The sequence below is a fragment of the Monopterus albus genome, unplaced genomic scaffold (assembly GCF_001952655.1).
Source record: "Monopterus albus unplaced genomic scaffold, M_albus_1.0 scaffold103.1, whole genome shotgun sequence".
Taxonomy (NCBI): domain Eukaryota; kingdom Metazoa; phylum Chordata; class Actinopteri; order Synbranchiformes; family Synbranchidae; genus Monopterus; species Monopterus albus.
The window spans coordinates 2,723,297-2,737,576 of NW_018127983.1; the positions used below are offsets into that span (position 1 = coordinate 2,723,297).

At 40.0% G+C, this 14,280-nt stretch overlaps 1 protein-coding gene across 1 annotated transcript in view; it reads right to left on the reverse strand.

The window, feature by feature from the left end:
• oca2 (oculocutaneous albinism II) overlaps positions 1 to 14,280 on the reverse strand; it is a 55,359-nt gene that overhangs the window by 19,347 nt on the left and 21,732 nt on the right. Inside the window, exons 15-21 of the mRNA XM_020610043.1 lie at positions 13,001 to 13,133; positions 10,925 to 11,072; positions 10,430 to 10,487; positions 10,146 to 10,254; positions 3,172 to 3,299; positions 2,455 to 2,506; positions 1,689 to 1,801 (exon numbers count right to left, since the gene is read on the reverse strand). Coding sequence (XP_020465699.1) covers positions 1,689 to 1,801; positions 2,455 to 2,506; positions 3,172 to 3,299; positions 10,146 to 10,254; positions 10,430 to 10,487; positions 10,925 to 11,072; positions 13,001 to 13,133 — 741 coding nt within the window. The remainder of the gene's footprint in view (positions 1 to 1,688; positions 1,802 to 2,454; positions 2,507 to 3,171; positions 3,300 to 10,145; positions 10,255 to 10,429; positions 10,488 to 10,924; positions 11,073 to 13,000; positions 13,134 to 14,280) is intronic.

Sequence of the window (14,280 nt, forward strand, 5' to 3'; positions counted from 1 at the left end):
CTCCTAACCAAAGGGTTGGCAGTTTGATTCTCGGTTTCTCCAGTCCACATGTCAAATTGTCCTTGAGTAAGACACTGAACCCCCAGTTGCTCCCAGTCATATCACCGGTGTGTGAATGTGTGTGCTTGGGAGTTTGAATGGGAGAATTGGCAAATAGTATGAAAGCGCTTTGAGTGTGCTGCGATGCACAGAAAAGCACAATTCAAGTATAAAACCATTTTACCATAGTTCCCCAAACTGTATATACATGTATAAAGTCATTTTTCCATAGATCTTTTATTTTTTGAAAGAAGAAAACTCTTTTCTCAGCTATTTTAACATTCAGAATATGTTTTCTTATCAGCACTGAACTGAAAACTGATGCTGTGTAAAGTCTGCTTTTATATGGGGAAAAATCTGAGAAAATTACATTGTCAAAAGCACTGGACGTCCTGGTGGGGGGTCTGGCTAGTCAAAAGTCTGAGCAATGTTTCACTTTGTCTTTTTCTCACTGTCATTTTAATTGGGCACACTGGTGCTCCTCTGAAGCACTGATCTCTGGACAATGCAATTAATTTGCAGCCTAAGTGACAGCTGACAGCAAAGTGGTGAGGCAGCAGCTGCTCTGATTTTTGTAACAGAGTTAATGGTAAAATACAGTACACTCTCTCTCTGTGTAGCTTCCAGTATTTAAAGGTAAATGTCAAATGGAAAGTCAGATGTTGTAGGCACCAGTACACAGTACAATCAAAATATAACTCTAACTAAAAATAAATGGGCATGTTATTTACATTTGGCCCAACACAATTTTCTCTGTTCTTCTTATGTAACACGTTTTAGGTCAGTAATCCTACCATTGCTGACTGGAAGACAGTGTTTTATGTCTATGTTGTTGGAAGCATCAGGATAGTTGAGTTGAAATTATAAAATAAATTATGTTGAAAGCCATACTGTATGTATTATGCCAAGGCAGAGGTGTCAGTCTGTCCAAGAACTGTATAATACATAGGATTTTCTAAATCAAGCATCATTATGCACTGAGTACTGTTCACTTCTAAGTCTATACATTACTTACTGTATTAAGTGGAAGTAACACTAATAAGTAATACAATGTGAAATTATCATAAAGCTGTTAAAATAACAAAAATGCTGTTTGACCTGGGAGGAATGTGCATGCTTGAGTAAAAAGAGTCAGAACTAAAGTATGTAGAGATCGATTTCTGTTACAGGAGTGAAATGTACATTCTCAGCTGTAGTGAGAAAGGGTTGTTAATATTTTGTTGGATGTTACTTTATCGTGTCATATAGGATGTATCTTTTTGAAAGCATAGGCCTGATCAGCTGTAACTTCAGCCTATACCTGTAAGAAATATTTATCCTATGAAAGTTTTTCTTGGAGCTATGAAAAGATTGACAAGTTTGACATAACTGGCCTTAGAGGTTATACCATGAGTCAAAAGTCTGCACAAACATCACCTTAACAATATCTGTACCATCAGTATTTTCACATGGACGAGTCAGGTATTTTTCTGTCAAAACATAGTGGATATTGTTCATAGTACCTAAATGCAAACTAGCCAAAGCATGATTAAATAATAAGGAGTGGTTTAAAAGGCCTTCTCATGTAGCCTGAGTAGAAGCCAGTCAACTGTGTTTGTGTGTGCGATTTCTGGAGGGTGAAACTGAAAGATCACACTGACAGCTCTCACCATGGTGGCAGTGAAGGGAATGTTGTCAATGAGAGAGGAAGCCAGTGCAGAGACCCACATCACCAAGATAATGGCTATGGCCAAGCGCTGGTCTTCTGGCACCGCCTGAGAGAAGGGATAATAAGAACAACAGATAACTGCTACTTTCATTGCCATCCAGATGCACACGGCCCCCCACCCCCAACCCCCGGCCAAACGCTGACTAAATCAAATACACCAATTATGTTCACCTCTTGTTGGGCAGTAGAGGCTGGGAGGATGAAGCTGTCTGACTGTGTGACACAACCACAGGCGATGGCAGCACCTTCTCTCATAGTTTTATCTCTGAGCTCTGCTGCTAAATAAAAGGCTTGGCCAGTTTCTCCACATCTGACAGGCATGATGTGGTTCAAACCCTCCTGATCATCTTCTCTTATGAACAGAGGAGATATTACATTGTCTCCTTTACCCTGGCTTCTACTAGTATCCACCGTTCAACCCAGCATGTTGGCCATTGTTTGGGGACACTGAGCAGGTCAGAAACTATGAATAGCACACCACTTGTCATGTGTGATTACTAGGTGTACAGAAGCCAACAATCTAAACACAAGCTGACGTACCTATTACTGGTGCAATTCTCTACACAGAGACACCTTGCTTGCATGATGCACACAGGCAAGAATATGGGTGAAAATTACCTCAGACTCATTTCTACTGCTGACAGGAATCAGATGTAAACAAAATAATTGAATTCAGAGCTGTGCCGAACAGAAGGATCAATATGCATGAAATGCAGTATTTTCTCCAATATAGTCAATTAGCTGCAGTTGGGCTAAAGCCTGAAAAATGAAGAGAAGAAGATAAATATGAAAAAAAAAATCTGAGACAATTATTTAAAGGTGGGATTAAACCAAGAGAAGAAAAGTAATTAGCTTTTTATTTAGCAGCCATTAAATAGAAAAGAGATACATTTATTCTTGTTATCGTTACTGACACTGAGAAACAAAATCACATTCAGGAGGTTATTCCTTATGGGGACTGCTTTATGACACTATACAGTGTTTAATACATTCAATAAATAATTGTGCCAGAGCTCACCTCCATAACAAAGACTCAGAGGAGGGAAACAACAAAGCAGGTATTGTCCTGACATTACACTTTGTTTTTGTCTCATGGGTAAAGAAACATCATTACTTTCAGATTGTAAAGCTGATGGACTGAATCTATCACTGTCCACTGTCAGTAGTTTTCTTTTAGTGTCTTGTGAAGGTGCCTGTCAGAGTGGAGCCCAGAATTATCTACCTTCATCCCACTTCTGGTTCACTTTTTATTTGATATATTTATCCTTTACCAAACAATGTGAGGTTGTTGTTTGGCATCAGTTTGTGGTTTTCACTATTGAGAGTCAGTACATACTACAGCCATCATTATGTCTTGAAACATAAATGGGCTTTCTGTCAAACTGCCAAATAGATGAGCTGTACATGTATGTTACAGTAAATACCTCCATCAAAACAAAGAGGCCAGCAAAGAACAATAATGTGGCCCATTCCACTCGGTGCAAGATTATCTCAAAATCCTGGATGTCAGCCAAAACCAAAAGCCACAGTGCACCCAGGATAGCAATCCAACCTGAAAGAGAGAACAAGAAACATTGCCTGGCATCATAGCTAGAAAACACACTAACATTTGTAACGATTTTTTCATGGCCTTGTTCAACAGACACAGAGCTCAGTGTAGCAGATTTCCACGTTTAGAACAAGAAGACACATCCACCATGACACATGGGGATAGTTCAGAATCAGAATCAGCTTTATTGGCCGAGTATGTTTGACTCCAGAACAGAGGCTCTCAGTGCTCTATAATGCAACAGGAAATAAAAAATAAAAATGTGTGCATTCAAAATAGGAAATGTGCAATCTAATAAAAAAGGTATAGGAGAAAAAGAGATGATTTATAACTATACAGTATATACATACTTATATATTGTGGTAGAAGAGCTTTAAAATTGATATATACAAATGTTATATTTACAGTTTTACAGTTCATTGCACAGGGGTGACTGCTGTGTCCAGTCTTACAGTCATGGGTTAAGTGTTTATCAGAGTGATGGTCCAGGGGAAGAAACTGTCCTTGGGTCTGGTTGTTTTGGCGTACAATTGACCTGTAGCACCATCCAGAGGGGAGGAGTTTGTGTCCAGGGCATGAGGGGTTTGCATAAATCTCTGCCCTCCTTTTGACCTGTTAGGTGTACAGGTCTTCCATAGAGGGCAGGGCGGCACTGGTGAATCTTTCAGCAGTCCCGACTGTCCACTGAAGTCTGTTCTTGTTTTCTTTGGTTGCTGAACCAAACCAGACAGTGATGGAAGAGCAGAAAACAAACTCAATGATTCCTCTCTATCAGCAGCTCCTGAGGCAGGTTGAACTTCTTGAGCTGGCACAGGAACTTTATATCCTCTGCTGTGCCTTCTTGGTGATGGTGCTGATGTTGAACACCAAGCTGAAGTCCACAAACATGTTTTTTCCAATATAAGAACCTATGGAAACATGTCATGCCAGGTAACGCTCATTGTGGGTTCTGCGTTTGTTTTCCCTACCCTGCGTCTGCTTTGGAGGTGTGTTCTGGGAGCTAAATTTTGGCACACCTCAGGATATAGTACTAAAAAGATGTAACAGGAATGCAAGGGTGGAGGGGGTGCATGTATACAGTCATTGGTGACTGGTTAAATATCTGTGTCTTCACAGCTCAAGCATGAGCATTACAAGCAACAAACAGCTGACTGCATGTGTGAGAGAGGAGCAGCCCCTCTCTCCCTCCTCTAACCAGAAACCGACAGAGATAATACAGTGGAAAAACAAAGCAGCACGGTCCGCGTCAGCCCCGGAGGCTATGCTTGGTGATGGTTAAGGGATATACAGGGTATACTGCTTGCTAGGCTCCCATAGTGGAAAGGCAACAAAAGAGGAACCTGCATAGGTCCTTGGGGAGTCGAGGTGTTGCAGGATGTAATGCAGTGCCAAGTTGACTGTATCATGCACTGATACTTTGGAGACTTTTTAAAACTATTAAATAGGTGAATTCTTTGAATCAAAGCTCCATCTGCATCTGTTTGTCTTTAATAATAATTCCCAGAAAGAACAGCAACCTTGTTTTTAAATGTTACAGATGTTACCACTTTATCTTTACATCTAGGGTTGCAATGTTCAATTTACTACAATAAACCATCAGAATGCAACATGTGCATTTCTGCTTTTTTGCTCTCTTTGATACCCCATATACAGCAAGTCAATGAACATTGAAAAGGCAGAAAATTAACATGTGACAATTTAATCTGATGAGGAGTGTTCACTACATCACTACTGTCTAACAAACAGAAGCGGTACAGAAATAAAGTAAAGATGAATAATGTATTTGTCCTGTCTAGGTGGGATTTGATGAAGCATTCACTATCACAAAAATGTAATTCAACACTCTGTAGTCACAAGTTGGCACCAGCCTGCTGATATTTACAATTAGAGAGTGTTTTTTGAAAGAGGGGAAGAGTGTGCATTCACTTGGAGAAAATTTGATTAAACAGGTGAGGACCAGTAATTGACTTGGCTAAGGCCTTTGGGGAAATAATTTCATAACTGCTGCAGCAATGCAAGGACACAAAAAGGGTAACAGGGGGAATATGTGAAGGGAAGACAAAGACTGATAAGAAGACCGAGGCTGAATGTTCTGACAGCTTCTTAGCATGTTAACATGTACAGAACCTGCTGAGTAGCTTTGGCCAGAGTTTAGCAAAGGGCTGGAAATCTGTGTTTTTAACAAGAAATGTGGATTTTCAATTCTGATCTGACTCTCAAGCTGATGATTCAGTCATGATTCCTGTTCCCTCCCTATTTGTTTTGGCCATGCTGCCCTGTTACCTGCTACTCTGCATCTGCCCACAGATGTCCTTGGATTTTTCTTCCACGCCCACCTGCTTACCTGTGTCCTATTCCCAATCACCAGACCCTTCTCCACCCACCTATACACCTGTTTCCTTGCATTTCTCTCATTAGCTCCCCACAATGAGTTGTCAGATGATTGTGTGAGTTTGTCACGTTCTGTAGACTTTGTTTACTCCTGTTCCTGCCAGTTTGTGTGTAGCTGTTTCCTGCAACCTGTTCTTGTTCCTAACCCCACCTGTCTGGTTGTAAGCTTTTATAATCACCTTTTTATTTTTTTATTAAAGTCACTTTGCTGTATCTGACAACCTACATATCTGTGTCTGGGTCATCCCTGCCTACGCTCCAAACCCCATCAGCGACACACAAGAAAACTCTAGGGAAATTTTTATATAAATGGCCAGTGATCAATGGGAAATTGGGCAGAGACAGTAATGGTTGGAGAAGTAAAAATTGCTAAACAAACACTACATTACTGAAAATCAATTTATAAAAGTTATCCACCTGATCTTTTAAACATATTTAAAAAGGGGCTTGGTTGATTAATACTAGCTAGCTTGTTGTTTACCAAAAGCTGCTACCAGAGTAATTTGATTCAGCTGTCACCTTCACAATTATAGATTTTTCATACAGTACCGTTTTTATGGAGAAAACACACTGGGCAAAATGTGGCATAAAATATTTTTTAAATGTTCATTATTTTTTATTTTTTGATTAATTAAATGATGTACTCCACCACTCGCCCAGTGACAGCTGGGATTGGCTCTCGACCCTCTTCAGGATAAGTGGTGTAGATAATGGATGATAGATGAATGGATTAATTAAATTATTTATTTATTTTGACCACTTGTGGGCAAGCTCACCCTATTACTTTAGTACCGTGGTTCTCAAAGTGTGGGGCGCGCCCCACTAGTGGGGAATAAAGACATGACAGGTGGGGCGTAATGAATGGAGAAAATTAGAAATGGGTCATTAATACAAGTAAATTAAAATAACATCAGTTCCACAAAAGAAGGCGATTCAGCGCAAGCAGACAAAGAAACGACAGGCAGTAGCCTTACCAACCAAAAAGCCAGCTGGAAAGAAAATATGATGAAGCCTATCTTGTGCTTGGATTCACGGTGGGAATGGTGGGGGCAGAGGAGAGACCCATGTGTGTCTTGTGCCTTAAACCGCTGGCAGCAGACAGCATGAGACCCAACAAATTAAGAAGACATTTAAAGACAACACACCCCAGTCACGTTAATAAGCCACTCGGCTGGCAGAATACCACCAGCAGGAAAATCGCATGGTAAAATCTGCATCAGTGGACAGCAAAGCACAAATGGCTTCCTTCAAAGTTGCATACAGAATTGCACAGTGCAAAAAATCCTACACAATTGCTGAGCAGCTCATTCTTCCTGCTGCTGTAGACATGGTGTCAATAATGCTGGATGAAACAAGTGCTGCAAAATTGAAAACTATCCCTCTGTCAAACGATACAGTTGCACTTATATTTTATCCATTTTCAACTTAGTGTTATTTGATATTAAAACACATTTGAAATTTAAAAATTGGCCCATTTTGTTATTTTTTGACAAGTGGGGCTTGAAAATTTGCCCACCCTCTTAAATGGGGGATGACAAAAAATGTTTGAGAACCACTGCATTAGATTGTTGTACATGTAGGGCACTTAACTTTTTACACATTTAGCAGAGGCTGACACTGTTTTGGTGTCCACCATCTCCACAGAAATATCTGGCTCTTTAAGTGCTAAATGCTAAACTACGTTGACCAGTTTGGTGCTGAGCAGGTAACAGGTAACAGCTTCCTGCTGCGTCAGAAAACAATGCTGCTGAGAGTAAACTGAACCAGTAAATTTGCAGAATGCAAAACCAAAACAATGAGCTGAAAGATGTCAAAATGCTCTGTAGTGCTGAGGGGAACTGCAGAGTTCCGGGGTAATTATCAGTGGGTTTGGCATTACTAGTGGTGCCTTTAACATTACATATTGTCTTTTTTTTTTCAGTTGTTAACATAAAAATATTGATTCATGCATATTAATTGTGTCTGAAGACAATGTCTATACTTTGTATAGAGAGTATAAACATATGTTTCTGGATAAAATGTCCCACTTTAATTTTTATAACTAAGGCCAATTTTAGTTAATATATCCTTTATGGATTCAGCTTATTTTTGTACATAGTTTTTATTTCTCTGGACAAGTTTCCTCATCAGAGTTAAGCTTGATAGTAAATGTAATAAATAAAAAAATATTTAACTTCACTTATTCCAGTGGACACCTAGTCATATTTTCAGTATTCAGTCACTGTCATTAGAAATCACCAGGAACAAATATATATTTCAAGATAAAAAGACAGACAGTAAGTAATATAAGTTAGCAACTGAGACAATAGAGGCATTCATCTTTGCTAAGTTCTATGACTCATTCAGGCAGTAGAAGACAAAGTATGAGGCCATGTTTGACTGTATCACATTGATATTCCCTGAGGCTGCCTCCTGAACAGGGCTAAGAGCAAGCAGCACATAACAAACCCAAAGAGCTCTCCAGGTTTCAGCAGTTTATGATTTATGATTCATTTATCATATATAAGGCTACAGTGTCTGAGACTGAAATCGTGCTAGGAAGAATGTCTCACTGCCGTTGTCTTAGAGACACACAGAATGAGGTAAATAAACACAAGGCCAAAGTCAAAAGAAGACAAGTGTTTTGTACACTCATAACAATACAGTGTGATTAGATCAGCCAGAGATTTTAACTAAAGATTCAAATCAGTTAAAATGTCTGGACTTTAACCCAAATTATGACTTTTAAGAATTAATTCATCTCTATTGAAATAATGAGTCAAACCTCTAAGTCTACAAATGTTTAACAACTTCTTTCCCATATGTACAATTTACCCAGTGACTGGAACATTTGGAACAGCCTGTGTCATTGCATTGCTCTTCTGATCTCTACTTGGGGGCCAATAAGGATTCAACCATACCACGGTTGTAACTCACACAGTCACATTAGAGAGATCAAATGACCAGGCAATAATCAGACTGAAATTAAATCTTACTGTGTGAAGTTAATGAAATTTTAATGAGGCTCAATTTTTAAAACACATGTAATTGAATAGACTGTGCTTGCAGCAGTAGTCAACCCTGACTGTGACCTGCATGCATTAATGAGAGCTGTGGTTGGACAGGCGCCTATCCCTCCACAGAGACAGAAAACATGCTGCTGTGTGGTCATTCCCATTTAATAAATCTCACAGAGAGGTAACCTGAGCACCGCCTGTAATTAACTGAGCATGTTTGGTGACTGGGTAGCCTCAGCAGTGGAGGAAGTGTGTGTGCGACGACAGCCATCTTCATTTAGGGACAGTGTTGGCACTAATGACTGTTAAGGTCATCTGCCCAGCAAACATCAGAGGCATTGCAGTCAGAAGCATCACACAAACTAAACCACAAGTCCAGATATGCCAACATAAAATATGCAAATAACACAGATCCAGAGTTGTTTTAAGTGTTTCAGGCCTCCATCATATGATCAGTTGACTCTTCTGCAATGTGTAAGACACAAAACCTGCAATAACCGATTTTTTGTCTAAAGTGGAAAACAAGCTGGAAACACAACACAAACATATTATCACTATTTGTATTTATATCGTTAATGTGTTAGCATATAGTTACCTGCTTAAACATCCAGCAGTTACACAGCAACATTACAACTCATTTGTAATCCCTGTGTGTGTCCATCTGATGAATGTAAGTCCAATATTCACTCTCTATTTAGCTCTGTTTTTGATCATCACCAGCTCTGGAGGGAAATCTGGTTCTTTAGTGGCTAAATGCTCAAATCAGGTACCTAGCCAGCAGCTAACTCTGTCTGGCAGTGGATATTTAGAGCTCTTTTACTGAAAGTATGAGTGAAAGTGATACTGATAAGTGCAGTGACCTGAAATATTAAAGTTGCAGAGTGGAAAACTAAAACAACGAGCTGAAAATTGTTAGAAATTAGCTCCATAAACCAAAGAGAACTCTCGAATCAGGTCGTGCTTCTTTGTGCATTTATCACAAACAACATCTGCTGTTCTGTATAGTTTTGTACTGTAGAGGTTTTAGACTTTTTAATGGTGGGAGTGTTTCTGTTATTCTTACTGGTGACTTTACAACTCATTTAATTATGTCAGATCATGTCACATGGACTTTGTGTTTGTCTGTAACTCTGCATTACTGCTGCATCTCTGCCATGAAACTTCAAAAAAAGTATTTATGACACAAATGGTATCAAAGGGTTTATTGCAGTTTTACTGTAACACTGTTCATCAATGCAGATGTGGAAATGCAGCAGATGAATAGATATAATGTGAGGGGTCTAAATTCAGCTCACTATCATGTAATTTGTTGCTATATTTGCTAGTCAGCCCATTATTTGGGCTCATTTCAAATGCAAGAAGGGAGGAAGTTGTGTTTCATAATTACTGTACATGACAGAAACTATATCCACCCAGTGGGGCCTGTAGAAACAGTTCAGTAATGAGACAGTGCTGCACTCACCAAGGTCAAGATGAATTCTGGGAATGAAGGAGTTGAGAAAGAACATGAAGATCACAACAGCGAGGACGGACACACATTTCACCAAGAGAACCTTGTCAGTTATTCTGTGCTGTGTTGGAAAAAAAAATATTTTGTCTGAATGAGGGGAAAACCTGATTTTGTCATGTGACTGACAGCATTTGTTTTAGGTGAACTTTAAAAGACTAGGCCAACTTCATTACTGAGATGACATCAATGCACCAGTGGATGAAGAATATGTCTGTAGCATAGGTATGAAAGCTTACCTTTTTTTGCAGTTCTTGAATGTTTTGCTCCCAGTTCTTATCCTCCTGGGAAATTTGTCTAATTGAAAACAAAAACATTTTAATGCCATATTAATTTGTTATGAAACAAGGGACATTTCATTATAGAATATTTACTCTGAAAATATTAGTTCAATCAAGAAAAATGCTGTTTTTACAGTAGGTATTTGTTGAGTTGGGTGTTGTGTTGTATTGTCTTATAAATGCTATGCCTGCTGGAGATGGTCTTTGACAAGGGGGCAGAAAAATAAACAATTTTCGGACATCTTAATTTTTTCCCCAGCTGTTTAAAAAAAAAATCACTAAATAGCTGTCTTAAATAATGGAATAATCTAAAATAAACTCCAAAAGTCATCAAAAATATTATGAGTACTGAACTCCTTGTCTCATTCACATACTGTACTATGCACCAAGACTTTAAGAAGCGGCAAATATATGCTGGTGTTTGAAAAGAAAAACATGTAACAGTAAACAAACCTTTGGAAGGTTTTCATCATCTTGCGGAGCAGACTCTCCAGGTTGAGGACTTTTTGCATCAGGAGGCATTTCACAGCTGTCTCCTCTCGGCTAGCGGGGTTAATGCGCTGAGCCGTCTGTTTCCAAACCAAGATCTCATGCTTTAGTTCTAGAGGAGCAAGACAAACAGAGTAGGAGAGAAAGGCACCTGGTTAATGCATGTTAAACACGTGGACTATACATTCATCACAGTGCTGTGGCTCAGTAGCAGCTTCGAGCATGTTTACAGTGGGGGAATGGGTTGGTAATAGCTCCAACAGCTGAGGCTGACTGAAAAGAAGTTAAGACGTTTTTGGTCAATATGTTGTGATCCTCCATAGAGGAACGAGCAACAGGCCACAGGGACACTGACCAGTTCAGGAACAGCTGATATCGAAGCACAGTTACAGCCTGAGTGTGCTGGACACCTGAGTACTTGTCAGTAGGTGCCTTCCTTTTTCAGGGGGTGGTAGGCAAACTTAAAAGGCCCTAACTAGCACATAAAAAACATTCCTGTAAGCAAATCTGCACAATTACTAGTCGTGGCAGGGGCTTTTAGCTGATGGGCTCGCAAGCTGTCCTAGGTAGGCCAGGTTCGCAGGAGAAGCAGAAACTCCACAGGGTGAAATTTACAGATGGGCTATCAGGCCGACATCGAACAGTCACCGCAGTGATCAGCAGCGGCTCTCTTCATCCTGCCTGGGGCTCAGTGTGACAGTACAGCTCCAAACAATCACTCTTGCTCTCTCCTGAAATGGAGGCTGTGTGCTGACGACTGGAGAACGTGGTGCTGTCTGTTTTAATGATGGTCAGCTGAGGTTCTCTGAGAGGGGGCACCTTAGTTTTGTGGATAAACACTGATAAGGTGACTGCATTTCTGGATGAATTGTTAACAATTTCACACACATATCCCTGTTTTATTTGTTTGGCCATTATGCACAGCCCCAGGGTCTCATAGCCAAAGATCTACAGTAGCACTGAATAGATTCTAGGGTGCAAGACATAGTTAGTATCCAAACCAAACACACACTGTGGCTTATATTCTTATTAGGTGACCTTACTCTGCCTCTGGACAATGTACCAAGCCTTGAGGAATGGCCATATCATTTTCTGTTCTCTTAAAGGATAATTAAGGAGATATATGACAGAACTGTGCTGTGCCAGATTAACCACATACCTTTATACAACAGCACAAGTAGAAATTTTTCAGCAGCAACAGCAAAGCCAAGAAGGGAGTGCTGTGCTGCACTCTGGATGGGTGAAGCTGGTTTTTTGCTGCCAGCTAGTCAAAGCCAACAGCTGACCATCAGAGAAAAGGGGATTTCTGGGATGGACCGTGTGGTGTCTGGGATACGGGCTGAGTCACCAGGGAGGGAGCAGAGCTGCTGAATGAGGCAAAAGGTGAAAGTGTTTCACCCCAGCAAATGATGCTGAACTTAGCCACCATGAATGCTTTGATTTACCTAATTTTAACCACATTTACTGAGGCCAAAATTAGGTTTGAAAATCAAAGTAGTGGCTGCAAACCCAGAAATAAATTAACTTCTTATCTATTAGATCATGACTGCAGAGAGATCTTTTTAATAACTATCTCACCATAATCCAGAAGTGTTATGATGAGGACAGTGTAAATGGAATACCATGGAAATTACCTGAGGTAGATGGGGTGAAAGTTTCCAATTCAGAGGGCAACACATATGTGGGAGTTAGAGGGCTAAGGCCATAATACCAAGTACGTAAGTTTCCATGAGGTCAGTTTATGAGGTCCCTCGAAGAGGTGAGTAGCTTTAGGATGGAGGTACAGTATCTATACAGATGTTCTTAGGGGGTTGATACACTTCTTAATAATAATCAAAACCATCATGATTTTTTACTGTGTCACATGCAGGGTACTGCATGATAACTCGTCTCAACAAAGTTTGTGTACACAGGGATTTGGGGAAAGACTTTTTTGCTGATGTGACTTTAAATCCCTGTTTTTATTAGAACCTCTTTTTCCACCAATTAAAAACATCTAAAATTCTGACAATGCATTTGTGACAAAACATTGATACTCACCTACTATTTCAATTGACTCTTTATTGTAGAGCTTTTTGTTCCAGTAGAGCATCCGCAGGAAAGGAAATGAGGTCAAAAGGACGAGGCATATTCCAAGGAACATATAGCCTGTAAAACTGGCAAAATCTATCCCCTGTTAGGACACACAGAAATAGTCTGTTAGACAACACAGTCCTACAAACAAAGACAGACACAGATTTCATTCAAATATAACCATAAAACACCAGATTTGATATGAAAAAAGTGAACTACATGCAGAGATGATCTCACAAAGTGATAAAAGTGAATGTGGTTTTTTGACAAAGTGAGAATTAATCTCAAACAGTTCAGCTGAATTGCATATGGTGCAATTAAGTGGCATTATGAGCAATACAAGTTTATATTTGGGCCTGACAAAACATCTGTGATAACTCTTACAGTAACTCATTCTTAAGATGTGACCTGTGGATTGAGGCTAGCAGCTCATCATTTCATCAGATTATTTAGCCTCATGTTTAGCTGTAAACTAGAGAACAAATCTATCATCTTAAGAATTATAATGTCCCCTTTCTGACTCTTAGTTCAACTCTGTAACATATTTCCCATTGTTCCAACTGTTCAGAAGAGAGCAAATCTGAAAGCTAAAGAATCCTAATCTTGGCATTTGCTATATCTCTGTTTGCAGCTGTAAATTGTGACCCTGGTTCATCCATGTTTCAGTGCCAAAGTGACTGACTGTTCTGTCTGGTTGGAGGAGATCCATCTGGCAGGAAGTATCACCAGACTACCTCACTGAAATGATACCAAAAGGACAAAGAGCTGCAGAGATTTCTTATGCACCATGCCATCTTGCTCTGTTATAAATCAAAGACAGGGACATTCTGATAAAGGGCAGAATCACCTAAACACACACTTCACAGCTGCCATTCTTTCTGTCTTTGGATTTCTTCTGAAAACCCACCTGACACAAACAAGCAAGCATGCAAACAAACAAACTATGCATGCACACACAAGCTGGCCTCCTTATCAAAGGCCAGACATGACTGAATGAGCACGCTGCCCTTGCTGCTGCTGCCGTATCCCTGCAGTTCTGTCATCTGGGGAACGGTGCCAAAACAAACTGGACAGTGGGCCACAGGAGCCTGCTGTGGTAGCAATTACTGTATATAGGAGGAGACCACATACTGCTGCTCGACAAAGGCTAAAATGTCACACACACAGTGAACAGATGTCACATCAAGCAGCTGGGAAAATGTTATGCCTGCTAGTGATGTAGCATTAAGACCCTCGGCGTGAAAGAG